Source organism: Microtus oregoni, unplaced genomic scaffold (genome assembly GCF_018167655.1).
Source record: "Microtus oregoni isolate MIOR12 unplaced genomic scaffold, Mior012 000006F_ref0000085, whole genome shotgun sequence".
Taxonomy (NCBI): Eukaryota; Metazoa; Chordata; class Mammalia; order Rodentia; family Cricetidae; genus Microtus; species Microtus oregoni.
In genome coordinates, this window is record NW_024543065.1 from 27,642,227 (window position 1) to 27,669,799 (window position 27,573).

Below are 27,573 nucleotides of genomic sequence, written 5' to 3' on the forward strand. Positions count from 1 at the left end.
ACATGGTGACAAGCCCGCTGACCCTCAGTTCCTGTCACTGCCTCCACAAGGAACAAAGCAGAACCACGAGGGTGTGTCAAGCTTTATTGTTCTTCAGCTCTGTCCGCCTCCTGCTGCCAGCAGTGGGGCTAGGTGAGGCTCTGAGCCATTGTCCTGGGTCTCTCTTTCCCTTCTCAGAACATGATGGAGCTCAGCCTGGACCCGGCACAAGCCTTTGACCTCCTGCATGTGGAAGATGTAGACTGTGCCTGCTACCAGCACCAGCCCCACACTGGGTGTCCAGAGCAGTATGGCCACTTCCCTGGCCCCTTCTCCTAGAGCCAGGATACACAGCAATGACAAGAGGAATAGCCCACAGGCAGTCACATAGCCAGCAAGTTCCGCCCACCAGTGAGCCTGTTTAACTCCTAGCTCCAGCTCTGTCCACACGTCCCTTAGCACACTGGTCAGTGCTGAACTTTCAGGGGCTCCTAGCACAAGGAAGAACAGTAGGGCAGGGTCAGAATGGAGGCTGGAGTTGCCTTGAGATAAAGGGGGCAAGGAGAAAGCTGACTCACCCTGGGTAGGATAGGGGTCTTCCTGAGGGGGGCTGTGCTTCACATACAAAGTGGCCATGAGGGCCTCATGATCAGAGAGGGGAGTGCTACTGTTGGGGTCACAGCCTGTAGTGGTTTTCAGAGTCTTACAGTAGATGTAACACCCAGAGACTGCCTAGGAAGAGCAAGGACAGAGAGAAGCGTAAGCTCTCCAGAGAACCAGGTACCAGAAACCCTTCCCCAGCCATTGGTGGCCCAAGACTCCATCAGCTGAAATACAGTGCATCATGGGCTGGCGACCGAGGAGGAGAACAGAGCAAAGCATGCTGGGGGTAAGGGCCTGACCTTGTAAAGCACATAGTCAATGCGGATGCCAAGTGGAAATGGTCCCAGGTCCTGCTGGCTGACATAGCAGTTTGTGGGTACCATGGTACAGCCGGCTTCAGAGCCCTAGGCAAACAGGTGGGTAGGATGTTGTGAGGCAGGAGATTGAAACAAGCGTGGTGGAAACAATCAGACAGGGCCTCTCACCTTAAAGTCCTGAGTCTCTACATAGGCATCACGAAGCCCTGTCCACTCCTTCAGCAGGCAGCAGCCCAGGTCTTTGGGGTGCATGTTGAGGTCCCCACACAAGAGAACCACATCTGCACTCTTGGAGGTGTGGCTATGGGAGGGGAGCAGAGCCATGAGGAGGAGAGCATTACTCTGCCACCCTTCAACCCAAGTCCCCACCGCACTGCCCCCATCAAGCCCAGGCTCACACACTGGATGAACTGGGCCAGTTCCCAAGCTTGGGCCACCCGGTGCGCTAGGTAGATGTCTTTCTGCCGACAGTACTCAGCGTGGAGCTAAAGTGGAAGAGGTGAGATTACAGATAAGTGTAAGGCCCTGGAGGTTGTCTAGATCAGCCCTGAATCTGTCATTGGGCAGAGTTGAACACAGAACGAGTGACCCTTGCCCTGCTGCCACCCTCTGATGCCCTGCCTCACCCCAGGCAACAGAGCTAGTGGCATCTCTTCGCCACCACAGCACGGGGCTGCCTGGCCCAGAACCTACACCTACACCTGGCCGGCTTCACTCACGTGGGTCACGTAGGCATTGAGCACCATTCCGTTCAGATGGAGCACCAGCAGCCCCACAGCCTTCCCGCAGAACCAGTCTCCATGACAGACCTGCAGGCCAAAGACAGAGACACTCAGCACTGCCCACCTTCCTTCTGCCTAAGGCCCTGGGAGGGCAGCACCTAGCTTGTGTTATTGGGGATAGTGGGGAGACCCTCACCATGTAGGGGTAGCCATTGAGAGTGTAGACATGCTGGAGAATTTCCTGGATCGGGTGTCTGGAGAACACACAGAGGCCGCTGCCGATGAGCCCGCTGAAAAGCAAGTCTTGCTCAGCAACTGGAAAAACAAGGAGGGAGATACCCAGCCCTCTTCCGCCCCTTGTCTCCCAGCTCTGATCAGCAACTTTTCTCTCTTCTGCTAAGATCAGCCCCAGAGCAAAGCTTAGGACAGCAGCCCTAGCAAGAGGATGCGGGGGACAGCCCAAGAGGAAGAGGGTGAAGGGTGCAAGCAAGAATATGGGAGAGCCAAGAGCTTCGTGGTCTAACAGGCCCCAGCCACAGACAGTGGTTCACCTTCTGAAGTAGTGTGCATCTGGGTAGGTGAGTGATAGCTTTCGCCTTAGGTACTGGAAGTCCTGCTCACTCCACACCTGAGGACAAAGGTGAAGATGCTTGCTTGGACTTCATCCCAGAGCGAAAGAGGCCCCCAGCGCCCCCTGCTGCCCTTCTCCCAGCCTGGCCTTCCCTTCAACCTCACCTCCTGCAACAGAGCCAGGTCGAAGCTTTCCAAGTTCAGAAAGTCAGCCAAGCGCTTCATGCGGTCGGCCCTATGCTTGCTCAAGTAGGGGATGTCCCTAAAAAAGGAGAGGAGCCAGGAGTCCGGAGAGACGGTTCAGCGGTTAAGAGCACACTGACTGCTCTTCCAAGGTACATGGATTCAATTCCAATTCCCGGTACCAACATGACAGTTCACAACTGTCTGTAACTCTAGTACCACAGACATACATGCACGCAAAATACCAATGCACATCAAATAAAAATAAATGAATTTTCTTTAAAAAGAGAGAGAGAAGGGCCAGGCTCGGGGAGATGATTGCTGCCACCACCCAAGAGGCTCTAGGTGATGTGGACTTTAGTTCGAGAAAGACAGGGTCAAGGCTGAAGAAGGCCTGTTTCTTTCCTAAGCATTTGAGTGTAAGGACAGGAAGGTGGCCCCGAGGCCATAGCCCTCGCCTGGGCGCACTTACCAGCAGTTGAGGTTAAAAACCCTCAGCCGGAGAGAGAAGTTGGGCTTCATGGCTGGGTGCTTCGGGCCACCGGCGGCTAGGCTGACGGAGCGCACAGGTGGCCGGCCCTGTCCCGTGCTGCACAGTCCCTCGAACGCGAGCTGGGGGCGACTCCCGCGTTACTGAGACAACAGGCCGTCCGCCAACCCGGAAAGGAGGTCGAAAGCAAATTCCGGGCGGGCTGCGCGAGACTGCCGGCAGTCCCGGGAGGGTCCCGTGGGGACCGCTCCAAGCAGTTCGGGCCCTCGGCGGGTTCCCGGCACCGCGGCCTACGGGTTCCTGGCTCGGCCCTGGCCCCAGCAACAGGCTCAAAGTTGATGCGAGGCCCCGCCTACGCCAGCCGCTCAGGCCCGCCCCTTGCGGGCGTTGGGGGCGGAGCCACGCGGTTGCCGTGGCGACTCGCAGTGTTTGTGCTCCCGGCTGCGGGCTAGCGCGGCCATGGCCACTCCGCAGCAGCAGCCGCAGCCGCAGCCGTGCCGGCCGAAGCCCTCAGCTTGTCGCACTCCGGTGCTGCCGGAGTCGCCGCTGCAGGTGAAGGTGGTGGGGCTCTTCAAAAGCTCCAGCTTTCAGATGTCAAAGACCATCGCTGAGGTATGAGCACCGCAGCCCCCTGCCTCGGTTCCGCCAGCGCTGGCGGGTCCGCTTCTATCATCAGGGTGGGTGAGTGTGTGGGTGTGTCGGGGACAAAGGCAGGTCGCGCGCGGAGAGAACCTCACGGGGAAAATGGTAATTTCCGCGCAGCTATGCATCGAGATGCTAGTCCACGTGAAGTTCTGACTGAATTACGGATTTACAAAATTCAAGGTTACAGAAAAGTATTACCGCATAACTAGCTGACTTAAAAAAAAACTCCTTGTGATTTGGGGTGATTTCATTCTGGAAGGTTCTTTTTCTTTATAATTTATATAGGTGTTTCTGCATTCTAACAGAGACAGATACTTCTCGGATTCTTAAGATGGCCCAGAAGTGCTTTGAAGAATCCATATGTCTTTTAAAACTCCTAGAGTGACATAAAACACTTGAAGAAAAACAAACAAATCTAGCCTGGTCAGTCACGCTGCAGCACATCTGCCACCTGAAAGCAGGAGAAACGTGGGAGAACGATGGTGAAACACGCATCACTCGGCCCCATGACCTACCCACCCACAGGCACCGCTCTGCCCCGCGACCTACCCACACTCACCGCACTGCCCCGCGACCTAGCCCCACACACCGCACTGGCCCCATGACCTATCCACACGCACAGCTCTGCCCCGCGACTTACCCACACGCATCGCTCTACTCCGTGACCTACCCACACACTCCGCTCTGCCCCGCGACCTATCCCCAGGCTCCATTCTGCCCCGCACTTACCCAAAGGCACCGCACTGCTCCGCGACCTACCCACACACACCACTCTGCCCCGCGACCTACCCACACACACCGTACTGGCCCCGTGACCTATCCACACGTACCGTTTTGCCCCGCACCTACCCACAGGCACCGCTCTGCCCTGCCACCTACCATTTGTGCTTGTCTTTCCAGATTGCCCAGATGGTTGCAAGGGCAGCCAAGTAGAATTCACCTTCAGAAACTGCCTCTTGCTTGCCCCAACACCCACTGTTTGGGATGTGTAGGAGGGAGAATAAAGGTTTCTTGGTTCGGTTTGTTTCGTTTTTATTGTTGTTTTGAACCAGGGTTGTTTTATTGCTAAAGAGGTTCAAGGGATACTTTTCTTTCTTAGTTGCTTCTCTTAGGGTGAATTATATTTGTTCCACACTGCAGGAAGTCCAATTAGTAAAGATGTTAGGTGTTGTGGGACACAGTCTCAGGCTTACCCTGTGAAAGCAGTGTGCCTAGGGATGGTAAGAGGCCCATCCTCCTGGCACTCAGGAGGCCGAGACAGGGAGATAGAGAGCTGAGGGTCAGCCTGGGGTACACAACAAAGCAGAGCGGCAGCCGCAGGATGTAAGTGAATTGTGAGTAGTCTTCCAGTGAAATTTTATTGTAGATGTTGTGTTGGACTTACATATGATTTTGATGTAATGCAAAATATGATTCATCTTTTGATTGTCTTTCGATCATTAAAAGATGTGGAAATTATTCTTGGCTGTCAGTTCTTTCAAAACCTTACAGGAGTCGCAATCTGAGATAGATGGTACCAACTCAAGAAAACAATGTCTTTACTTTTCTAATAATGTAATTTCCCCAAGGTTTTGCCTCTTGGGACAGTATTCAAATATGAAAATGTATCAATGTAAATTCAGTTAGTTCTAGCATAATCAAGGATATTTGATTATAATCCCAATGTATTTATAAATAATCCCAGATGCCTGACACATAGACAGATTTAGATTTGCACAAAATAAGGATAAATATTAGCATATATTTTAATTTGGATGTGGTCCACTCTACAACAAATGCTATTATTATGAGCAAACATAAAAACTACTAATCTTATTACTTTTTCTAGATAGTTCTTCTCTTAGAAACAGTGGTCATCCTGTAGGATTGCCTGAAACGGACCAAACGCAGGCTGTAGAACTGAGAAATAATTCTCTTGTTTGTTGCCAGAGTATGAAACACTCTCACCCAGGCTTCCCTGCCACACCCGATAGAACGTGCCTGCCTGTGCTCTTCTAGGCCACAGCAGGGCCTCTGAGCATCACCCTTAGCGACAGAGGTTTGGTTCCCAGCACCCGTCTGCCAGTTTACGACTTACAACTCCAGCTCCAAGAAATCCAGGGACCTTTTCTGGTCTCCAGGAACATCCCCAATCCCATGAACATTGACCGCCTCCTGACCCAGCCCCAGTGCGCGCACATACACACACACCTTTTAGAAGTATTTTTTAAAGAGTCATTTTCTCTGATTCATGCACATGAAACATGTTTGGCTAAAGCACACTCAATACTAAAGCTCATCTAGAAGCTGACACTTACTGAGCATTTGCTTCTCCTTTTCCTGAGTTGCGTAACCACAACAGTGGCCTTCTGGTCATTCTCCTTACATCAATAAATTAAGACAATAATATTTATAATTTCTTTGCTACAAATCAAGTACCTGAAATTTAGCAATTTAATTTAGAGGAAAAGTCCTGTCTGAAGAGCCCATAAAAATCTAGAGAAAAGATTTTGACTTTCAAGAGAAAACCTAGGCGCTGTGACGATGGCACAGGGAATAGAATGCCAGCTGTGCAAGCACGTGGGCCTGAGTTCAGAGCCCTGAGCCCCGTGTGAAACCAAGCCCAGCCCATGACTCCTGTAGCCCTAAGACTGGCAGGAAGAGGCCGGTGGGTCTCGGGAACTCCCCAGCCAGCCAGCATGGCTGAAATAGCTCCAAGTTTAACAAATAAGCCAGAGAGGAGAAAGGGAAGACCTCTGGTCCCCGCATGTTCATGCATGGCTGTGTGCGCTGCCTACTCCAATACGTGCGTGTACGGCTGGTGCGCCCTGCCTGGTTCCCCCAGGTGCATGTACGGCTAGTGCGCCCTGCCTGGTTCCCCCATGTGCTTGTACGGCTAGTGTGCCCTGCCTGGTTCCCCCATGTGCATGTACGGCTGGTGCACCCTGCCTGGTTCCCCCATGTGCGTGTACGGCTGGTGCACCCTGCCTGGTTCCTCCATGTGCGTGTACGGCTGGTGCGCCCTGACCCACCCCACCCCCAGATAAATGAGTAAATACACAAATAAGAACCTAAACTATTCTATCTTGCAACCTAGACTCTGAAACATAATTACCCATCCAGATTTGAAGATCCCGTGATAGTTCCTCTTCAAGAGTTTGCTTGGGATCAGTATCTACAGGAGAAAAAAAGGGTAAGGGATACGCCAGCATGGACAATATTGACACGTCCGCTTCTGTGTGAAGTATTTGTGCAGTTTGGGGGAAAATGACAAACTCCTGCTATCATTTGTTCTCTCTATTATGCACTTTCCTTAATTATTTTACTCATCTTCCTAGACTTTCCTAAACGATAAGATATTTACATCTTGTAGCTGGTATTTGAGAGAGATGGGTTTTAAACTGCTGGAGACGCCAGCTAGCCCTGATGGCCACCCTTCTTTCTTCTGTGTTGCTTGCACTTCCTACAACACCCTGGCACTCAGCTTATGGTGGCCTGGCCCTTAACCTGGAAAGTGTGGATGTGTGTTGGTTGGAGCTGTTGTCTGAGGACGTCTCCTGGCAGTGGCTACCCTCCTATGAGCAGCTCGCCCTACCGGAAGCTTTGTTCTCCACATTTCTCCTCGAACCCAGGGCTGCCCTGTCGGGGCATGGTAGATAGCTTACATTTTGTAGTGTTACCTGGAGTCTAGAGTGAGAAGGAGGCTATGGTGGCATCCTGACTCGGCCATATGTCATATGACAAAGTCATAGCAAACACTCATGTATGGTGCTTAAGGAATGGAGGACACTATTCTAGGATACGGGGTAGGAAGGGAGGGAGACATTCAGTTCCTGCTACAGCTAGGGGTAACCAATGGTCCTGTTTTTCTTGGGATACAGGAATTTCAATGTTAAACTAAAGCAATTTTAAGGAAACTGGGGGCAGTGGACCAACCCTAACATAAGACCATTTTTCAATTATTAATTAATTAATAATGTATATGTGCATGGATATTTTGTCTGTATGTATTTTGTCTGTAAACCATATGCATGCCTAGTGCCCATGAAGGCCAAAAGAGGGCAATGAGTCTGGGCCTGGAGTTAGAGACATCTGTGAAAACCCACGAATGAGGTTTTCTAGTTCGTCGCTGTTGCTTTATTTGGTCTCTCTCCTTTCTTCTCTTTCCCACCCGCAGCTTAACTTTTTAGTGTAAACCATGTCTTGTGTTGGGTGCAGGGCTTCCTAGGACATTTGGTCCCAGTAAGTTGGTTCATAAGACTTAACTTGCCTTCTACTTCCACAGAATGTAAGGCTCCCCTATGGGCACAGCTTCAGGAGCCATGGGAAGGCCTATCTCTTCACTCAAAAGAAAGAAAAGGAAAAAGAAAAAGAAAAAAGGACAGCTTCATTAGCAAGTAGTGACAGAAAGTTCTAGAAAGCATCAGAGCCAGGCTGCTACCTTGAGGCAAGCCAGGAACTCTCCTAATGTGCACCAAGAGATAATGTTTCTATCTTACATGTCTTCTCTGGCATTCCCTACCTCATAGAACAAAGTGTCCACAGTTACATTTTCCTGTCTTGCTATAGGTTTGGGTCTTGCAAGACACAACACCAGTAAATCTAAACACTCCAGGGACTGCCCAGCCTTTATCAGTGATTCACCACTGGGCACGAACAAGTGCGCTCTCCAGAACGAGAGCCGGAAGCAGGTTTTGAGAAAGGCACGGAAAGCAAGGCGGAGGCTATTAGAGCTCCTCAGAGGGGCGGGCAATACAGCTCGCTGGCAAGCTGGAAGGCAAATTGTTGCCCAAACTAGTATTTCTTCAGTGCAGTCTTGAGACCAGCAGACTGATGGGAGCAGGAGGGACAGACGGGGGGCATTTTTATGTCCTATATTGAGAGGGCACATCCTTACTTCACGTTGCAGGGCAGAATCTGTATACATGCATCTCAGCACATACATACTGCCACCTGCTTCTCTGTTAATTCATCCTAGATGCTGCCTAGAGAGTACCCAGATCTCCCCAATGAAGGCTGACAATAAGTAACGAGGGATCAGTGTGGGAGGGGATATGTAGAACCTCAGAGTCAGGCTTGACAGGAGGAGCAGGACTGAATTTGGAATGGCAGCCTTTTTCATTGTAAGACGCGCTAACTGAAGATGACAACGGCAGGAATATGAGGAGCTGACCCTGTCTTCCAGGTGGTTGTCTGAATGAAGCACAGTAAAGATTCCATTCCTGTCCCCCAGCTCACTGGGGCTTGTGATAACAGGTAGCACAAAGCTCAGTATTCTGGTTACAGGACCAGAATTTCACTGGCTACCACTAGAAATGCAGATTCTCCACCAGGTCCAATCCCCCAGCACAAGTCAGATTCTACTGAGACTTGCAAATGTCTGCTCCAAGTCATTCAAGGTTTGCCAGAAAATAATAGGCCATATCTTCTCTGGGTTTCATGTTGTTCAGGCCACGCTGGGGATCTAGGAAGCTAATGGCAGCCTTACATTGATGAAAACACTAATATAGTTCATCTTAAGTGGCTTAAAGTGTGGGGGAAGGTGAGTTTTCTTGTCTCTGATGAGATGTAGAAACTCCTGTTGGCCCTCATGAGGCATCTCCTAAAGAAATTCTCTATCCAGAACAATCACTGTCTCATGCTTGGGTTTCATAGCTTTATTGCACACATGCACGCACATACACCTCAGTTCTCTACATTGAAAAGCACACCTTACTCAGGCCCGCATCCAAGAATGCACACAGGAAAGTGTGCCTCACAAACGGAGACAGAGACTGCATGGAATTCACGAATGAACGGAACACACAGGTGCACCAGGTAGATATTATTATTACCCAATTTCACCTACCTATGACTGTAATAGTTTAAAGACTGCTTTCTAACTTATTCTCTATTCTTCATTATGTTAAGAGTTTCAAACACATTGAATTCTTTTTTCACAGCAGAATTCTGAAAGATGTTTTCTTTTTTTAAAAAAAAAACAACAACGTATTTTAAAAGCATTAATCCTGTAGTTGGCAAATCAGGCTGTAGAGTTCATCTCAAGCTCTCGTTTGTGGTTTCAGCAAATGTTTTGTTTTTCTGTCATTATCCCTGCCCCACCCCTATTTCCTGTAGGAACTGAAGGGTGAAACCTGGGTATATTCCTCCTATGTGATGTGCTTTGTTAATGATCAACTGCTGGGTAACGCATTTGACCTGAAGAAGTGGGCCCAGAAGGTGTGGGATGTGGTTGATGTCCGACCCTCCGCACTGTATGAAGCACTAACTTTGAATTATTCCACCAAGTTCTTAAAAGACACCAAGGCAAGTTACACAGGTTTTTAATAGAATTTTTCATCATTTGTGTTAACTCAGCATTAATTGTTGATGTACTCACAAAGGAGATACACCAGGAGATTAAGATGTAAGCCCCCAGTGACCTTATTTTAAAAGCAGTTGCAAAGGATTATAGTTCAGGGTTTGGCTGCGCAATGAGGTAAGCAGATGTATGTCACAGCAGACTGTGTTTCTCCTCCCCTTTCTTTCTTTTTTTTTAAATATTTTATTTATTTATTTATTTACTTATTATGTATACAGTGTTTTGCGTGTATGCTTGCATGCCAGAAAGGGTACCAGATCTCATTACAGATGGTTGTGAGCCACCATGTGGTTTCTGGGAATTGAACTCAGGACCTCTGGAAGAACAGCCAGTGCTCCTAACCTCTGAGCCATCTCTCCAGCCCATCTCCTCCCCTTTCAAGATGTACGTGCATGCATTCCTCCTATTAGAACATAAACACCGTTTGATATGCACCTGTAGTCTTAGCTTCTCAGGAGGCTGAGGCAGGAGGATTGTTTGTACCCTTAATTCTAAGGCCAATCTGGACGATATAGCAAGACCCTGTCTCCCAGCAAAGCAGGAACTAGTGGGTATCATGAATGGGGAGGGCACGTGTACCACAGCAGGCTGCGGAGTTGTTTCTCTCCTTCGCTGTTGTGTGTTCTGGGGACTGAACTTGGACCATCAGACTTGTGTGGTAAACGAGGGCTTTACCTCCACTGCCCTGTGTGCCACATGTGTCCAGACGCCCTCAGAGGTTAGAAGGGTGTTCAGTTCCCTTGGAGCTGAAGTTAAAGGCATTTGCGAGCCCCTTGATGTGGGTGCCGGGAACTGAACTTGTGTCCTCTGGAAGAGCAGCAAGCGTGGTTAGCACTGAGCCAAGCCTCCAGCCGTGGCCCTGAAATACTTTGAAATTTCCTAACACCTAAGTGAGCACTACCGCATTGAGACTGAACGTCTGAAAGGAATGAACTGGGATTAACCATCAACCCCTGAGTAACCTGATCTAAAGGATGAGGACTGTCTTAGCGTTTCTATCACTGTGAAGAGACACCATGACTATAGGAACTCTTACAGAGGAAGACATTTAATTAGGGGTGGCTTACAGTGTCAGAGGTTTAGTTCTTTATCATCCTGGCAGGATATGGCCGCGTGCAGGCAGACATGGTGCTGGAAAAAGAGCTGAGAGTTCTACATCTTGGTCCACAGGCAGCAAGAAGTGAACTTTCTTATACAGTCCAGGCCCTCCTGTCCAGGATGGCACTGCCCACATTGGGCTGGGCCTCCTGCATCAATTAGCAATTAAGAAAATTCTCCCACAGACCGGGTGTGGTAGCACATGCCTTTAATCCTAGCACTTGGGAGGCAGAGGCGGGTGGATTGCTGAGTTCAAGGCCAGCCTGGTCTACAGAGTGAGTTCCGGGACAGCCAGGGCTACACAGAATGACCTGGTACTAGGACCTGAGCTGCGCAGAGGCTTTGTCTCATGACCCTTATTTAAGCACTGCCTTGAACAGGCACTAAGCCTAGTAGGCAGCCAGTGAGTGTTTGGTTGAACAAACAATGCATTTTTAAAATGCTGGAAACTCTGAGGTACAGAGGAGGATTTATTGTTTGTGGTTAATTCCCAAAGGAAATCTGGAGGTCCACGGTGTTCCCCAGGAATGTCAGTGGCCACAAGGAAGGCAGAAATAGTAGTCAATCAGGCTGAGAAAATGAGACAGAAAATGAGTCTTGGTGCCAGTGGTCCGAAGTTACTTGACTAACAAAAATGTGTATTGCCATGGGGCTGACTCACCGAGTTCACAGGAAAGCGTTAGAAACCAGGTAGGCACAAGGAGGCCACATCCCAGGGAAATGGGCAGAGCCATGCCAGAGGAATGTTTGGCCGGCAGTCCACCCCAGGTTCAGCAACCGCTAGCCCTAGGTTCATGCCGCCACTGTCGTCATGGAAAGTGGCTTCCTGACATCTTCTGTGTCTTTACAATACTTCCTGAGCCCCAGGTCCCAGGAGTACTTGTCCAGAAAATCTAGGCCACATGTCCACAACCTTTCCGTCCGGGGTGGGAGGAGGGAGAATCTGGGTCCTGCATGTTCTAGCAATGCTAGAGAAATCCACTGGGATGTTGCCCAGATAGGAAGGATGGGCAGGTGTTAAGCAGGATGGGGAAATCCAGCAGATCCTAAGATGATGATTTACTATCCCTGCTGAAACATGGAGATTTTGTCCAGACGGAAGACAGTCCAACAGCATTTCAGACTACAACATAATCCATTTCGCTTTTGGGTGCGGTGGGTGGAGCCATGCCAAAGCAAGCTGGTGGCAGGCGAGGTGTCTGGAAAGCGCTGTGGTGACACGTGCTAGGGACAATGAAGCGTGAATTAACGGTGGCACTGGCAACGGAGGGTCTAGAGTCCTGAGAAAAGACTGCGTGTTTTTACAGGGCGGATTTCTCATGTTGATGGAAGCCAAGGATCTTGTCTATTTCTAGGCTGAAGTGCCCTGCTTATGTATGTTTGTGTATGCTTGTGTGTTAGGCTCCAAGTGACTGGATGGTTGTAGTAGGAGCTGTGGGCCTGCTTTTCGTCCCACCCGGCTCCCGCACGGCTAGCTTTACACCAGAAATAACAACACACAAACTGTATTCTTTTAAACACTGCTTGGCCCATTAACTCTAGCCCTTACAGGCTAATTCTCATATCCCGATCAACCCATCTCTAATAATCTGTGTAGCATCAGTCTTACCGGGAAAGATTCAGCATGTCTGACCTGGTAGCTTGCTTCATGGCTTCTGCCCGAGAGAGGGGAGCATGGCCTCTGAGCTCACTTCCTCTTCCTCCCAGCATTCTGTTCTGTTTACTCCTCCCACCTATGTTTTAACCTATGAGGCCAAGCAGTTTCTCTATTACTTAACCAATGACCTTCCTCCATCAGATGGTACTTTGTGTCACATTCATCTGTCATGAACACTTTCAGAATTATTTTGGTTTTTTACTTTTGGTTGCTATTTTTTTTTTCTACCTGGAGGGACAGCCGTGGGTGCTGGGAACCGAACTCTTATATTTTTGGTTGTGAGCCTAGCCTTTAACGGCTGAGCCATCCCTCCAGGCCTTTTGGTTGCTATTTTAAAAGTAGAGTTTAGAGCTGAAGAGATGGCTCAGAGGTTAAGAGCACTGGCTGCTCTTCTAGAGGTTCTGAGTTTCAGTTCCTGCAACCACATGATGGCTCACAACCATCTGTAATGAGATCTGGTGCCCTCTTCAGAACTGCAGGCATACATGGAGGCAGAATGTTGTAAACATAATAAATAAATAAATCTAAAAAAATAAATAAAGTAGGTACTATATGTAGCTCAGGCTAGCCACAAACTAGGGATCTCCCTGCCTCTCTTGAGCCGAGATTAGAAGTGTGTTCCACCATGCGCATCCAGAACTATCTGCTCCAAGCCACCCTGTAAAAGAAAATCGATTGAGGGCTGGAGAGATGGCTCAGAGGTTAAGAGCATTGCCTGCTCTTCCAAAGGTTCTGAGTTCAATTCCCAGCAACCACATGGTGGCTCACAACCATCTGCAATGAGGTCTGGTGCCCTCTTCTGGCCTGTAGGCATACACACAGACAAAATATTGTGTATACTAAATAAATAAATAGAAAATCGATTGATGCACAGGGAGGCTAATTACACCCAAATAGACTCTAAGTCATTTCCCCAGTGAACCATAATTTCTGACATAGCCTCTTGTCCCTCCTGAGCCTATGAGGTTTATTAGATTATGCCTCCTGTTTTTTAGCCTTAGCACTCTCTTATAGTTTAGAACCTGTAGTACAGAAGCTAAGAGGGCCAAACAAATTAACTAGCTGGCACATAGAAATCCTGCATCATTGCCTGTGAGCCCAGCCCTCACGAGGCTGAGGCAGGATAATTCCCATGAGTTCAAGGTCAGCCTGGGCTATGGCTATGTAATGAGTTCCTGACCAACCTGTGTTGGACAGTGAGACACTGTCTGGAAAAAGAAGAGAAAACCTTAGTTATGCTCCGTAGGCTTGTACTACTTCCTTGCCAGATGCTAGACAGCACAAGTATTAGTTCAATCTTTTAACAAAAAACTTAAAAAGTTTGGAGTGACATAATATAATACACTTATAATATCATGTGTTTTCTGGATTTTTTGAGGAAGAAGGAAGGCACATTAACACACTGCTTTGAGTTGGTATTCCATGTATGTCAGTCATGTTCAAAGTCTGAAACATATCCCATTACATGTATCGTGGTCCCTAAGAGCTAAGGAGATAAGGACTAGCGTATTTATTTTGGATGCCTTTCTGTTTTGTATTGTTTTGAAACAAGGTCTTAGTAGCCTGCCTAGGCTAGCCTTGGACTCACAGCAATTCCCCTGCCTAAGCTTCAGACAAGTGTTGAGATTTCAGACGGGAACCACCATGCCCAACTTTGGATGCCCTTTTATATGGCTATGCAAAGCCTCCAAAACCTTCATCTCTACTGAGAGGTGCTCCCAGTGACGACACATGAGGACACCTGAACAGGAGAGGGTGAGCGAAGATAACTGGGAAGCGCATCCCCCTTCTCTTCCGGGGCCATGGGTGCCAGAACTGTAGTGAGAACAGTAGCTATATTCTCCCAGTGAGAAGGGGTGTGGCTTGGCTCTGAAAATCCAGGACACACAGTCGCCACCTCCACGACACTCCCTTGGATCTTTTCCCAGACCTACTCAGAAGAGTAGTGGAGAATCCCTAGTCTGTTTCTGTCCCCAGGGGGCTGTCCACACTGAGCCCTGGAGTCTGAATTCCTAGCTCATTTGTTCCCAGTCCTGCATGAGGTTAGTTCTGTTCAAAGCTTTGCTATGGAGAGGTCTATAGCCATTGTGTGGTATGTTATAAATGTTAGACTTGTGATGTGGGGTTTCCCCCTGTGTGTTGTGATTACTTTAATGAATAAAGAACTGCTTCGAGCCTATTGCAGAGCAGGGCGGGGCGGAGCAGAGCTAGGCAGGTCATTAATTTTACAGTTACCTATGGGTATGGTGGTTAAGATTGTACTTGCTCTTATCTGTCTGTTCATATTGCAGTTAAATCTTATCACTGAAAAGAATGCTTTGTTTTTTTTTAATATTTCTAAAGCTTACAAAACACTGACCTGCATTATTTTTTTTCTTGATAATTTCAATAGCATGATTTTGTGTTCTTGGACATTTGTATCGATCTTTCTCCAATTGGAAGACTGATTTTTGAGGTAAGAGAATTTTGATGTTTTTTTTTTTCAAATAAACTTTGAGGCCTCTATAATTGATAAAATACTGAGTAATCTTTGAAACCTTTCATCTTTGTTTTGTAGCTATATTGTGATACATGTCCCAAAACATGTAAAAATTTTCAGGTCTTGTGCACAGGAACGGCAGGGTTTTCTGAGAGAGGCGTAAAGCTTCATTACAAAGATTCGATTTTTCATCGAGTAGTCCAGAATGGTTGGATACAAGGAGGAGGTGAGCTGCAAACTTTAATATGACGTCAAAGCAGAGTGCATTAACACCATTCATTTACCTTTATGAATTATAAAGAATTAGGGCCGACCTCCCATTCACAGAGATCCTCCATTTCTTTGTTGGTGTGTTGGTTTTTCGAGACAGGGTCTCACTGTGTAGCCCTGGCTGTCCTGGAACTCACTGTGTAGTCCAGGCTGGCCTGGAACTCACCAAGATCCACCTGCCTCCTGGGTGCTGAGTCATGGGTACTGAACCGTGCAGTTCATCTGGCTTCTTTTCCATAGGTTCTGGAACCCAACTCATATACTTATGCTTGCATGGGGAGCACTTCATGGAGCCATCTCCAGCCCAAGAATTCGATATTGATAATAACAGATGTATAATTTAAAGACAGTTATATGTGGTCAATTGATTCATTAACATATAATTATTTTTTAATCCCTAATAAAAGTTTTTTTTTTCAGGAACATGGCAAATTAAAAAATGCCATAGAGTAAGATGACTTTTTTTTTTTTAAATCAGAAAGTACTTTTAAAAGTTCAACTAAATACATAAAAATACCTAGGACCACATTTTAAGAAGCATGCTAATGATGGGAATTTGAAAATGGAACCAGGCTGGGCCATGCCTTTAATCCCAGCGCCCAGGAGGCAAAAGCAGACAGATCTCTGTGAGTTCAAGGCTAGCCTGGTTTACAGAGTGAGTTCTAGGATAGCCAGGACTATGTAGAGAGATCCTGTCTCCAAAAACAACAGCAACAACGAGGGTGGGGGGAGTAGATGGAGTTCCTCTGTGTCTTGGCAGCCATTCCCAAATAACCACTGAGACTTATTATTACTTATAAATGCTCAGATGATAGCACAGACTTGTTACTAGTTAATTCTTATATTTTAAATTAACCCGTATTTCTTATATACACTCTGCCACATGGCAGTATCTTCTTTCAACATGACACATTCATCTTTCTTCTTTCTGTGCCTCTCCCGAGACTCTGCCCTTCTTCTTTCCAGGGTCCTCTCAGTTCGGCTGTCCACCTAGCCTCTACCTAGTCCAGCTATTGGCCAGCCAGCTTTTTTATTAACCAGTGAGAGTAATACATATTTATAGCAAAAAAAAAGTTTGTTCCTCAGCATTTCTCCCCCTTTGTCTAATTAAAAAGGAAGGCTTTAAATTTAACATAGTGAAACTATGTATAGCAGAACAGTTATTATGTAAGAATTACAATCACAATATCCAGTCCATTTGTATTTGGCAAGTTTAGAGAAAATTCCCTATTATTTATCTTATCTTTGTGAGTCTAAAGTTTTATAACTAATTTATGTTTTATTATAACTAAAGAAAATGTTAACTATGACTAGTCTTCAACTCTGCCAAAGATCCCAGAAGGGTGAACTGCTAACTAACAATAGGGACATCTTGCTTCCTGAACAGACACCAAAGTTCTTCTGTAATGTTGGACATCTATCTTTGGCCTAAAGGCCTAGCATATCTGACAGGCTTTTTCTGAGAAGCAGGGAATTTTGAAGGACCTTGTCTTGGCAATGTTTGACAGTCACTTTCTTTTGCATTCTGCTGGTCCAGTTTGGACAGTTTACTGTCAGCAATTGAGGTAAGGACAGTTTCTCTGCCCAGATGTCTAGCTTTTGCCATAAAGAAAACAAACTCCATATGGAGGTTCTTTGATGACCATCGTCTTTTGAAGTAAATTGGTACTGTCAAGAACAGACATGTCTCATTGTCACGAATAGCCTTAAGTTATTAAAGATATTAAATGTCATATTCTGTAGGCCTTTGAAGTGTTTGAAGACCATCTATCTATCTAAATATATCTGTGTATGACTTTGAAAACATACCCGACTATATGTTTGACTATTTTAAATGGCTATTAATATGCAATTCCTAAATATACATTACATATTTAAATGAGCTGCATAAACATAGTACCCCAAACAAGATTAGAAACATTCATATAGTGTAAGAAAATTAACTTTAAATTTGTATCACTAAATCAAAATCCATGCCAATGTAAAATATTTTGAGATTAATGGTTGCTTTTTGCATTAAAGTAGGTTCAAAAATCTACCTTTTTCCTATCATTTCTATATTAGAGACAACAAGAGCGCATGTAATCAAAGTAATAAAAAGCCAGGCAGTGGTGACACATATCTTTAATCCCAGTACTCGGGATGCAGAGGCAGGTGGATTTCTGTGAGTTTGAGGCCAGCCTGGTCTACAAGAGCTAGTTCCAGGATGGGCTCCAAAGCTACAGAGAAACCCTGTCTTGAAAAATCAAAAAAAAAAAAAAGTTTGAAGACAGATGCTGCCAGTGATGGGAGGAAGGGAGTGGGGGAAGAAGGGGGAGAGAGAGAGAAAGAGAGAGAGAGAGAGAGAGAGAGAGAGAGAGAGAGACTTCAATCAGTCACAGTAATAAAAATTTGAAGATAACAGCTGCCTAGTGATGGTTACTCTCAGGGACTAAGTTACAGTTGCTACATTTTGTTTCTCAGTTTCCTCAGAACAAGACTTGGGAGAAGTAGGTCACAGTATCTGTTGAAGTTGCTTTTCTGTATATCTAAGATTTCCAGATGGCAAAGTGTGCAGGTATTGAATCTCATTTCAGAATAGTGAGACAAGAAAACTAAGTAATACAAGAATACACTTTATCTTGGGCTAGCTTTAATCCCCTAGATAGCTGGTTCCTTGCTCACATCTATGTAACAAATTAGAACCTTTCAAAATTTATTAATTTAGTAGACTACCAGCTTCCACCAACCCCAAGGCTAAGAAAGTCAACAGACAGTCTCTGAGGCCTAGAGGAGAAATTCTCCCATCTTGCTGTAACTGCCTCTCTGATGTGTCCACCAATGTATTTTTAAATGCCTGGATTTGTAACTCTTTTTTTTTCTGTTACTACAAATTTTCTTGAAACTGCTTCTATATTGGAACATGGAACCTAGGATGGCCTAGCTCCGTGTTTCCTGGGGACATGCTCATTCAAATTTGGATCCACAATAAGGTATTTTGACCTCTTTGAGGTGAGAACTTTGTTTTTTGAGGGGGTTATTTTGTCTTTTGCATCAACACGAATAGCATGATGATGCTCCATTCACTTTTCCAAATAATTTTTCTCTGTGTGCTTCCCGTTGGGTCAGCTCCTGATTTTTTCTAAAGCACACCCTTACTACTAGCTTGCTTACACTCGAATAAGACAGCTCAGTCCTCCAGCCAGCATTTATTGAACACTGTACAGAGGAGAGGGTGGAGCCGAGGGCTAAAGGAAGTAGAGTGTACTGATGGGGAGGCTGGGACACAGAAGTCATGCCTGTTTACCCAGGTGTGGGTGGATATAAAAGAACTTGTGTCTGGAGTCTTTATAGTGGGAACATTGCCAAAGCCAAAGTATACAGTTCCTATAAACACCAAAAGCAAATAAATAAAAACCCTCTTATTATATCAAAAGGAATTTCCTTTTCAAAACATTGTTTAAATAAGTTATTATTATGGCTAACGATGTTTTTTACAGTGCAGGCTGTCAAATTCAGGGTCTTGTACATGCTGTGCAAGCTTGCCAATTAGGGAAGGGTGACTAGACAGTGAGCTCCAGGATCCATGGACCACCAGCATGTGCCACCCTGCCAGCTTTTCATGTGGATGCTGGGCATCAAACTCAGGTCTTCATGGTCGCACACAAAACTCTACCATATGAGCTGCCTCCCCAGCACCTGGAGCATCATTTTCTTCATGTTCAATAAGAACTTCTTCCATTTCATCTTCTCAGTTTATTCTCCCCACTCCTCTGAAAAATGAAGTATGGAATATCTTAGATAGGGTTCCTATTGCTGTGAAGAGACACCATGAATGAGGTAACTCTTATAAAGGAAAACATTTAATTGGGTCGCTTGCAATTTCAGAGGTTTAATCCATTATCATCATGGCAGGACATGGCGGCATGCTGGCAGACATGATGCTAGAGAGGTAGCTGAGAGTGGAGGAGGAGCTACATCTTGATCCCACAGGCAACAGGAAGTGGTCTGAGACATTGGGTGTGGCTCCAAGCCCACCTCCATAGTGACACACTTCCTCCAGCAAAGCCACACCTCCTAATAGTGCCAATTACATTCAAGCTGACACAGGAAATGACCTGTGAAGGGAACGGATTTGTGTGAGCATCTTCTTTATATTGTGGTCATAATGATAATTTAACATTTCCCAAAGGTTTTACATTATAACCTGTTTGTTGCCTCACAGAGTTATGACAACAGAGTGAATTTCTAAAGTAAAAATGATTGCATGATACAGTGAAGTGATTGTAGCAATGTTTTCAGCTGGGCAGCTTACTCTAGACTGATGTAAGATGGAAACAGTCAGGATTAAAGGCGCCTTCTTCCCTTTGCCATCGCTGTTCTCATCTGGTTGTTGTTATTTCTCAGATATAGTACAGGGAAGAGGAGATGACGGAGAGTCTATTTATGGGCCAATATTTGAAGGTAGGTATCTTTCAAGTTTGGCTGTCGTAAAGCAGCTGATTATCCAAATTTAAAAGGATTCAAATGAGACAATTTGTGATCATATTTACCAGAAATAAAAGTTCAAAATGGTGTTATCCTTCAAACTGCAGATTTTTTTAAAAGTGGATCTTTGTCCTTACTTGATTAAAGACTGCATGGTATTCTAAAGCAAAGCAAAACAGAACAAAATCACTGGGATTGCAGATGTGATTCAGTTGGCAGAGTGAACTTGCCTAGCATGCATGAAACCCTGGGTTGGATCTCCCAGATCACCTCATATTGTGGGTCGTGCTTGAAATCCCAGCACCGAGGAGGTAGAGCAAAGGTCATCAGGAGTTCAAAGCCATCCTCAGATATGTAGCGAGTTTGATGCCAACTGGGCTACATGAGACATCTCAGGCAGCCAACCGCTTGGGCTGGTCCACAGCAACTTTACACACACATTTATTTGTGTATTTCTTTAGGATAAATTCCAAGGTATTAGTTAATTCCTCTTGTTCTACCAGCTAGCAGGAATGCTATTAAAGATTACAAGAGTCATGGCAAAATGCCAACAGAACCAGTTTGGAAAGGTTGTCCCTGATCAAAGATGTGGTAATTTGACCTTCATATAAAAACAGTAATTGCAGTTGGTTGGAAACCAACATATATTTTAAACCCACAAGTTCATAATGATACTGTGTTATAATAAAGTCTAACTGGTACCCTTGGAGAAATGATAGAAAAAGGAATTCATTCTCTTGGAGCTGAAGAGATGGCTCAGGGTTTAAGAGTGCATGCTGCTTTTAGCAAGGATCTGGGCTTGGTTCCCAGCACCCTCATCAGGCAGCTCCAGCTCCAACGGATCCAGTGCCCTCTTCTGGACTACATGGGCACCTATATACATATGCACATATACACCCTACCTATGTAAATAAAAATAAATCTTTTTAAAAAACTGTTATCATGAAAATGGAGGTATTTAATCGAGCATGTATTTGGCCTTCTCTGTATGAGATATATAAATCTGTAGATAGAGAAATAGCTCAGGTAGGTGTGACGGCACCTGCCTTTAATCCCAGAACACAGGAGGCTGAAACAGGCAAGTTACTGTGAGTTGGAGGCCAGCCTGTTCTACATAGTGAGTTCCAGGACAGCTAGACCTACACAGCGAGATCCTGTCTCAAAAATATCAAGATGGATGGATGGATGGATGGATGGATGGATCATCCTTTTTAATAAAAGTATTCCAGAGGTTAGAGAGATGGCTCAGTGGGTAAGGCACCTACTGCCCAAGCATGAAGACCTGAGTTTGGATTCTAGTGTCACAGAAAGGCTGGTTGCATGTGCCTGTACCATGTGTGTGTCCAGTGGGAGGGTACTGGGCTGTGGCCACCAGCCCAGCTCCAGGTCCACGAAGGGATCCTGTCTCAGAAGAGGTGAAGGGAGAAATGGTGGAACAGCACACCGGGTATCTTCCTCTGCCCTGATCCTAGTCACTGTCCTATCGCTGGGAAGACACACCATGACCATAGCAACTCTTGTAGAAGAGCTTTCCCACAGTTTTGGAGGGTTAGTCCATTATCATCACGCTGGGGACCATGGTGGGGAAGTAGCTGAGAGTGACATCGCGAGCTGTAGGCAGAAGGCAGAGAAACACTGGGGCTGGCACAGGTTTTTGAAACCTGAAAGCCTACTCCCAGCAACGCACCTATTCCTACAAGGTAACACCAACCAATCTCCCAACAGTCTACCAACCAATGACTGAGCATCTAAACATATGAGTCTGTGGGGGCATTTCTCATTCAAGCCTCCACAGTCCTATACAAGCATGTGCACAGGTTTTGGCACCTGCACATATCACCTGCACATGTGTGTATATACCACATACATATATACACATATACAACATCCAATTAATAAATGAAAAGGAAATAATACTGTAGGAGAGCAACTACTCTCCTGGCCGCAGTGAAACATGGGTGGAGGCCCTTGTTGCATCAGCCCCTCTTAACATCACAGAGACAAAGACAGCAGAGACTCTGTGATGTGGGAGGTCCTTCTGTATATGTGTCGCTTTTATTGGTCAATGAATAAAGAAGCTGTCTTGGCCTGTGATAGGGCAAAGTAGAGCTAGGCAGGGGCTGGGGTGTGGGAGGGAACTAAACTGAATGCTGGGAGAAAGAAGGTAGAGCCAGGGAGAAGCCAATAAGCTAATAGGCCAAGCAGTTAATTAATACAGAAATTAATACAGTTTCTATGTGACTATTTTGGGGCTGAGCAGCCGGGAACAAACAAGTGGCCTCCTACTACAATTCTGGGCCTCTGATGAAAGAGTGCACCAAGGGGTGGGAAAGTCTGTGCATCCATCTACAGTCAGTGCCATCACAGCGTGACATATTCCAAAGAAATCTCCTTATTGGGGCTTTTGCAATGATGTCTTGGCAGCCTTTCTCTGATTTTAGTCCTTGGGAGGCAGAGACAAGGGATCATAGGGCAAGGTGGACAACTAGATTCACAAATCAGTAAGCTCTGAGTCAATGAGAGACCCTATCTCTGTAAATAAAGTGGGGGTGCAATTGATGAAGACACTTGCCATCAACCCTGGCCTCTGCACACAATCTCACATAACTACTATTATAAATATAGAACTTTACCTGAAAAGACTGAGTGTGTCGAGGTGGGTCCATGAAGAGTTTTGTAGGTCGGGCAGGCCTTGAAATTGCAGTCCTCTTTCCTTAGCCTGACGCCCAGCTATGTAGGTGACTGTGTATTAACTAACTATGCTAGCATGGAACCCAATGCTCACACATGCTAGGTAGGTGCTTTGCCTCTGAGCTAAATTCCCGAGCCAGAACCTCATAGTCAGTGAGTACCCTCATTGACTTTACCACCCACCACCTGTCCTAGAGCATTTGAACTTGGAGGCTGTTTCTGTGACAAAACACCCACGAAAGCAATGTAGGGCAGTGGGAGGCTTGTTTCGGCTCACAGTGTGAAGGTGCAGTCATGGCGGGGAAGGCATGGTGGCAGGAGTTTGATGCAACAGATCTCATCTGCTCAGGAAGCAGAGAGAGATGAATGCTGATGCTCAGCTCATGTCTTCCTTTTCCTCAGCCTGGGCCCCCAGTCACTGGATGGTGCAGCCACAGTCAGGGTGACTGTTCCCTTTTCAGTTAGACCTTTCTGGAAATCTCATGGACACACCACCAGCTGTTTCTCCAAGATGATTCAAAATCCTTTCAAGTTGGCAACCAAGATTCATTGTCACAGAAACACATCTGGGGGTGATACTTCCGAAAATGGTGGCCTCGTCATCAGTACTGTGTTCTTCCTTACACATAAGGTGTATAACCTTACACACTTGCATTTACACCACCCCCAAAACTATCCTTTTCCTCACTAGAGATGAAAACGTATTTGAATATGAATGAGAATAAGAACAGACTACTATCTTCATCATCAATGTTGAGGAGCACAGCTGAGCCAGTTAAGGTGACAGAGTCTTGCTCACACACAGGACAGGAAGCACCCGTAACCTGTAGAAACGGTGACTCCACATTCAATGTCTATGTAAGATGCTGGGAGGAGGGCCAGACCCACGCAGGTGTGAGAACGGTGTTCATCATGTTCACACTGGTTGAATGGATGAGGGTCCACTGCAGGTAGCACATGGAAGCCTGCTGTCCTTCACTGGAAGCAATGCATATCCCAAGGATGCGTGTTTCTAGCTACAATAAAGACAAATGAGCTAAATGCTCAACAATTCCAGTAAGATTTTACAACTTTAAAAAAGTTTGTTTAAATATTTGAAAGTAATCAAAACTAATGGAAATGTCTACAGTTTGCAGTACACCAGCAGTAAACCTCTTACCAAGTTCCCTTGCTCTTTAAAGGTCGCAACTGTTGGAAATGACGCTTCAGTGACCTACCATTATTCTTTCCTAGATGAAAACTTTTCAATTCCTCATAATAAAAGAGGAGTTCTTGGAATGGTCAATAGAGGTCATCATACCAATGGCTCACAATTCTACGTCACACTGCAAGCAGCTCCCTATCTGGATAGAAAATACGTGGCTTTCGGGTATGTACATGATGGTTTTCCTGCACAGGCTTCACACATATAACGTGTTGCATGATGATTGTACATAGTCTGGTTAGCCAAAAATAGAACTGACAACACAAAATAATAGACGCATCTAGCAATAAATAGTTATAACAGATTTGTTATCCATAAAAAAAGGAAGTTAGGACTGGCAAGATTACTCATAGGGTAAAGGTGCTTGTCGCACAGTTCTGATGATTATGAGTTCAATTCCTGGAACCCACATAAAGGTGGAAGGAGACCCAACTCCATAAGAATTGTCCTCTGACTTCAACACATGTGCTATGGCATGCACACCACACACATACATCACATCATCATCATCATCATCATAATAATAATAATAATAAATTTTTATAAAGAAATTAAACACAGCTATGGTAATGTTCCTATCTGTCTATCACTCAGTATGTCTATATGTACCTACCTACCCACTTACCTGTGATCTTCAGTCTCCAGATCAATATCAATCCTTATGACTACTCATACTACAGTGCTTAATAATCTAGATATAGTTCCATGCAGAAGTGAGAAGTTTATGCCATCTCACTTCTGTAGATTCTCTATGGCCTCAGCAGCCTTAATGAGATGACTTTTCATTCATAGGTTTAGAACTTAATGAGTTGCTTTCAGTTTTCCTCCAAGTTATAAAGTAATCTGAGTTTTTTTGTCTGTAAATTTTTTTGTTTGTGAAAATTAATTCTCTCTCTCTCTCTCTCTCTCTCTCTCTCGTGTGTGTGTGTGTGTGTGTGTGTGTGTGTGTGTATGTCTCTGTGTGTTTTACAGGGTCTCACTATGTAGCCCTGGCTGTCCTGGAACTCACTCTGCAGACTAGGCTGGCCTCAAACTCAGAGATCCTCCTGCCTCTGCCACCCCAGTTCAAGAATTCAAGGCGTGAGCTGAAAATGCATTCTTGTATTATTTTAGATAACTCCAGCTCTTCTCGGATCATCTGAATATCCTCTGCCACCTTGCTGACAGTCTCTACCCCTCCTACCAATGCCTTATGAATTATTAAAGTCTCCTTTCTCAGACACAAACGTGGCTACAGCGAATCCTCAGTGCGCCACCACCACCTCCTGCAGACACACACACACACACACACAGTCAGTCAGCCTTCCGCACCGCTCCCTCTCCTGCCCTGCACTGTTTCCAGCCATCATCTTTGCTTTTCTTGATTCATTCAATATAATTTTACTGGGCATCTGCCATCTGTCATTGCTGATGTTTAGAGTGGAGAGAGGGTGGCAGGATACAGGCTTGCTCTTCAGGGACGTTAGATCCCACCAAAAAAGGCAGATAAAAACAAACAAAGGACCCCATCAAAAACAGAGAGATATATAAAGCAAAGACTGCAGGTGGTTACTGGGAAGGCTGGAAGTGGGACTGAGATGACCCCTCTCCCCAGTTCCTCAAGGAAGAGCAAACTGAATGATTTCAGGGCTGTTCCTGGGGAAGTCTTTTCGCTGTCGTCACCACTCTGGCCGCAGGGAGGCAGTGTATCCCTTTTATTGTTTCAGCTCAGGCGTAGTCTCAGCCCAACCCTGAACTCTCCTACTCCAGTTTCAGTCAGGTTGGAATATCTAAACAGAATGTTTAGGGAGCTGGAGAGAGATAACAGCAAAACAGACAACCAGTCCAGTTACGGCGGATGAAATAGAGCTTCCTGGCCAGGTGAAGCTGCCGCTGCCCAGGGATCTTCTGGGCATTTCTGCTTCCACAAGTCCAAGCGTGGTCAGCAAGGCCTGGAGACACAGAAGTCTCCTGTCTACCTGAAGGCTCCTCTTTCTAAGTTCTAAAGTAGAAGCTGCTAGAAATGCTTATCAGCAGAGACTGCAGCAGTCCACAGCATGGCCTTTCTCAGTGTCCCTCATGGGGAAAGAATATAAAAATGCAAGCTTGTGCCGGGCGGTGGTGGCACTCGCCTTTAATCCCAGCACTCTGGAGGCAGAGACAGGCAGATCTCTGAGTTTGAGGCCAGCCTGGTCTACAGATCAAGTTTCAGGGCAGCAAGAGCAGAGCTACACAGAAACTCTGTTTCAAAAAACAAACAAACAAACAAACAAACAAACAAACAGGTCTTTGGACTGGAGACATGGCTTGGTGGTTGAGAGCACTGGCTATTCTTCCAGAGGACCCAGGTTCAATTCCCAGCAGTCACATTGCAGCTTACAACTGTCTGTAACTCCAGTTTCAGGTGATCTACCATCTTCACCCAGACAAATGTGCACATAAAATAAAAATAAATATATATTAAAATGCAACCTTGTAAGATTGCCATCCATGCATACACATGGAAGAAGTTTGAGGGAGTGTGCCCTGGGGATGGTGGGAGGAGAATTTCATTTTCAGGGGGTCTTAAGGTGGGAAGGAACTGTGGGAGGCTTTGTGAGAATGTGAACCAGGTAGCTAAAGTGAAGTAGAAGTTAGCCAGATAGAGGAAGGGGAAAATTACGATTAATCAAATCAGTTTTGAAAGCATAAGGCACTCTTCCAGTGCCCTAAGGAACAAGAGAGAAGCATATCTACAGCTCAGCTGGCCAAGCAAGCGTGCGAAGCCCAAGGGAGAAGAGAGACAGGCTGGAGAAAGGGGAGGGACAAGGACCACTGGGCCAGAGGTGCCATGAATGCTTCAGGGTATGGACTTCTTCCAAAGACGATGAGGAACTACAGGAGAGCTTTTAATTGTAAGCTACTTGAGCAGCTTATTGGGCAACATTTCTGTAGAAGCCACGAGTAAGCTGGAAAAGAATAAAAAAGGATAGAGCCCACTCAGGAAGATGCAGAGATGCTGGCTAAAAGCTGCAGCAGCAAGCAGCTTCAAGGCCTGAGGGACTACCGCCCGAAGAGTGGTGCTGGGCATACAGGCAGCAAAGTGGGCACTCGGAGAGCCAGTTCGGATAGTTACAATTGCAGTTAATTTGTATTAGCTTTCACAGTGTTGGGGAGGACTCCATTTGTGAATGTACGCTAAACATGGAAATGCAAGGCTGATCATATGTTATTCCCTCCTGTGCAGGCAACTAATCGAAGGAACTGAAGTTCTTAGACAACTGGAATTAGTCCCAACAGAGAATGAGAGACCAACGCTTCTCTGCAGTATTGCAGACAGTGGAATTCTTTATACCTGATTTTCACATCAGTCAGAGTTTCTGCCATGATTTATTACTGTGCTTTTGATCAGCTCTTTCTGTATTTAATTAAATGGTGCTTGATAACCTTGATTCCAAGACTGCAGCAGACACAATAGGTTGGTTCGTCTAACAGTCATTCCCCTTTCCTCTCCTGCCTTCACCACAGAGAGACTATTGAAACAAAATACTCAATTTCCCAGGCCCCTTTGCAACTGGAAAGGCCGTTTGAGAGTCTGTGGCTAGTGGGTCACTGGAATGCCAGTGATCTTGTTCCCTCCCCTTCATCATGTCTTAAATACAGATAGGCTAGGAGCCGAGAGAACTGCTGGGCTGTCAGCCCCACCTCACCACCATGACCTCCTCCTTCTGGAATTTTTACTGCTTAAGACAAATAGAACTCTGGTTCTATTCCTGTGGTTCTTTTGTTACTTGTGGCCCCAAATATTATTAACCTATCTATGTACCTAGAGAGTTTTTAGTCTAAAGCATTTGTAAATGAATTATGCTGTTTGTAACTACATTCCTACCATGATAAACT

The 27,573-nt window shown here is 45.9% G+C and overlaps 2 protein-coding genes across 6 annotated transcripts; one reads left to right on the plus strand and one right to left on the minus strand.

The window, feature by feature from the left end:
• Positions 1-76: 76 nt before the first annotated feature.
• Smpd2 (sphingomyelin phosphodiesterase 2) lies at positions 77-3,203 on the minus strand. 2 transcript variants are annotated; one of them, XM_041653816.1, is made up of 10 exons: positions 2,847-3,203; positions 2,357-2,381; positions 2,173-2,249; positions 1,818-1,911; positions 1,619-1,708; positions 1,302-1,384; positions 1,068-1,200; positions 882-986; positions 558-711; positions 77-470 (listed from the first exon to the last, which is right to left on the minus strand). In XM_041653816.1, exons 1-10 carry the CDS (start codon positions 2,894-2,896, stop codon positions 94-96), a joined length of 1,188 nt encoding a protein of 395 aa, XP_041509750.1. In that variant the 5' UTR covers positions 2,897-3,203; the 3' UTR covers positions 77-93. The 2 variants fall into 2 exon arrangements, with proteins under 2 accessions (XP_041509750.1, XP_041509749.1); XM_041653815.1 differs by having other exon boundaries at positions 2,357-2,453.
• Positions 3,195-27,369, plus strand: Ppil6 (peptidylprolyl isomerase like 6). 4 transcript variants are annotated; one of them, XM_041653817.1, is made up of 8 exons: positions 3,195-3,476; positions 6,586-6,681; positions 9,606-9,794; positions 14,997-15,059; positions 15,162-15,309; positions 19,740-19,796; positions 23,745-23,880; positions 26,921-27,369. In XM_041653817.1, exons 1-8 carry the CDS (start codon positions 3,324-3,326, stop codon positions 27,030-27,032), a joined length of 954 nt encoding a protein of 317 aa, XP_041509751.1. In that variant the 5' UTR covers positions 3,195-3,323; the 3' UTR covers positions 27,033-27,369. The 4 variants fall into 4 exon arrangements, with proteins under 4 accessions (XP_041509751.1, XP_041509752.1, XP_041509755.1 ...); XM_041653818.1 differs by having other exon boundaries at positions 15,204-15,309; XM_041653821.1 differs by lacking the exon at positions 9,606-9,794.
• Positions 27,370-27,573: the final 204 nt, after the last annotated feature.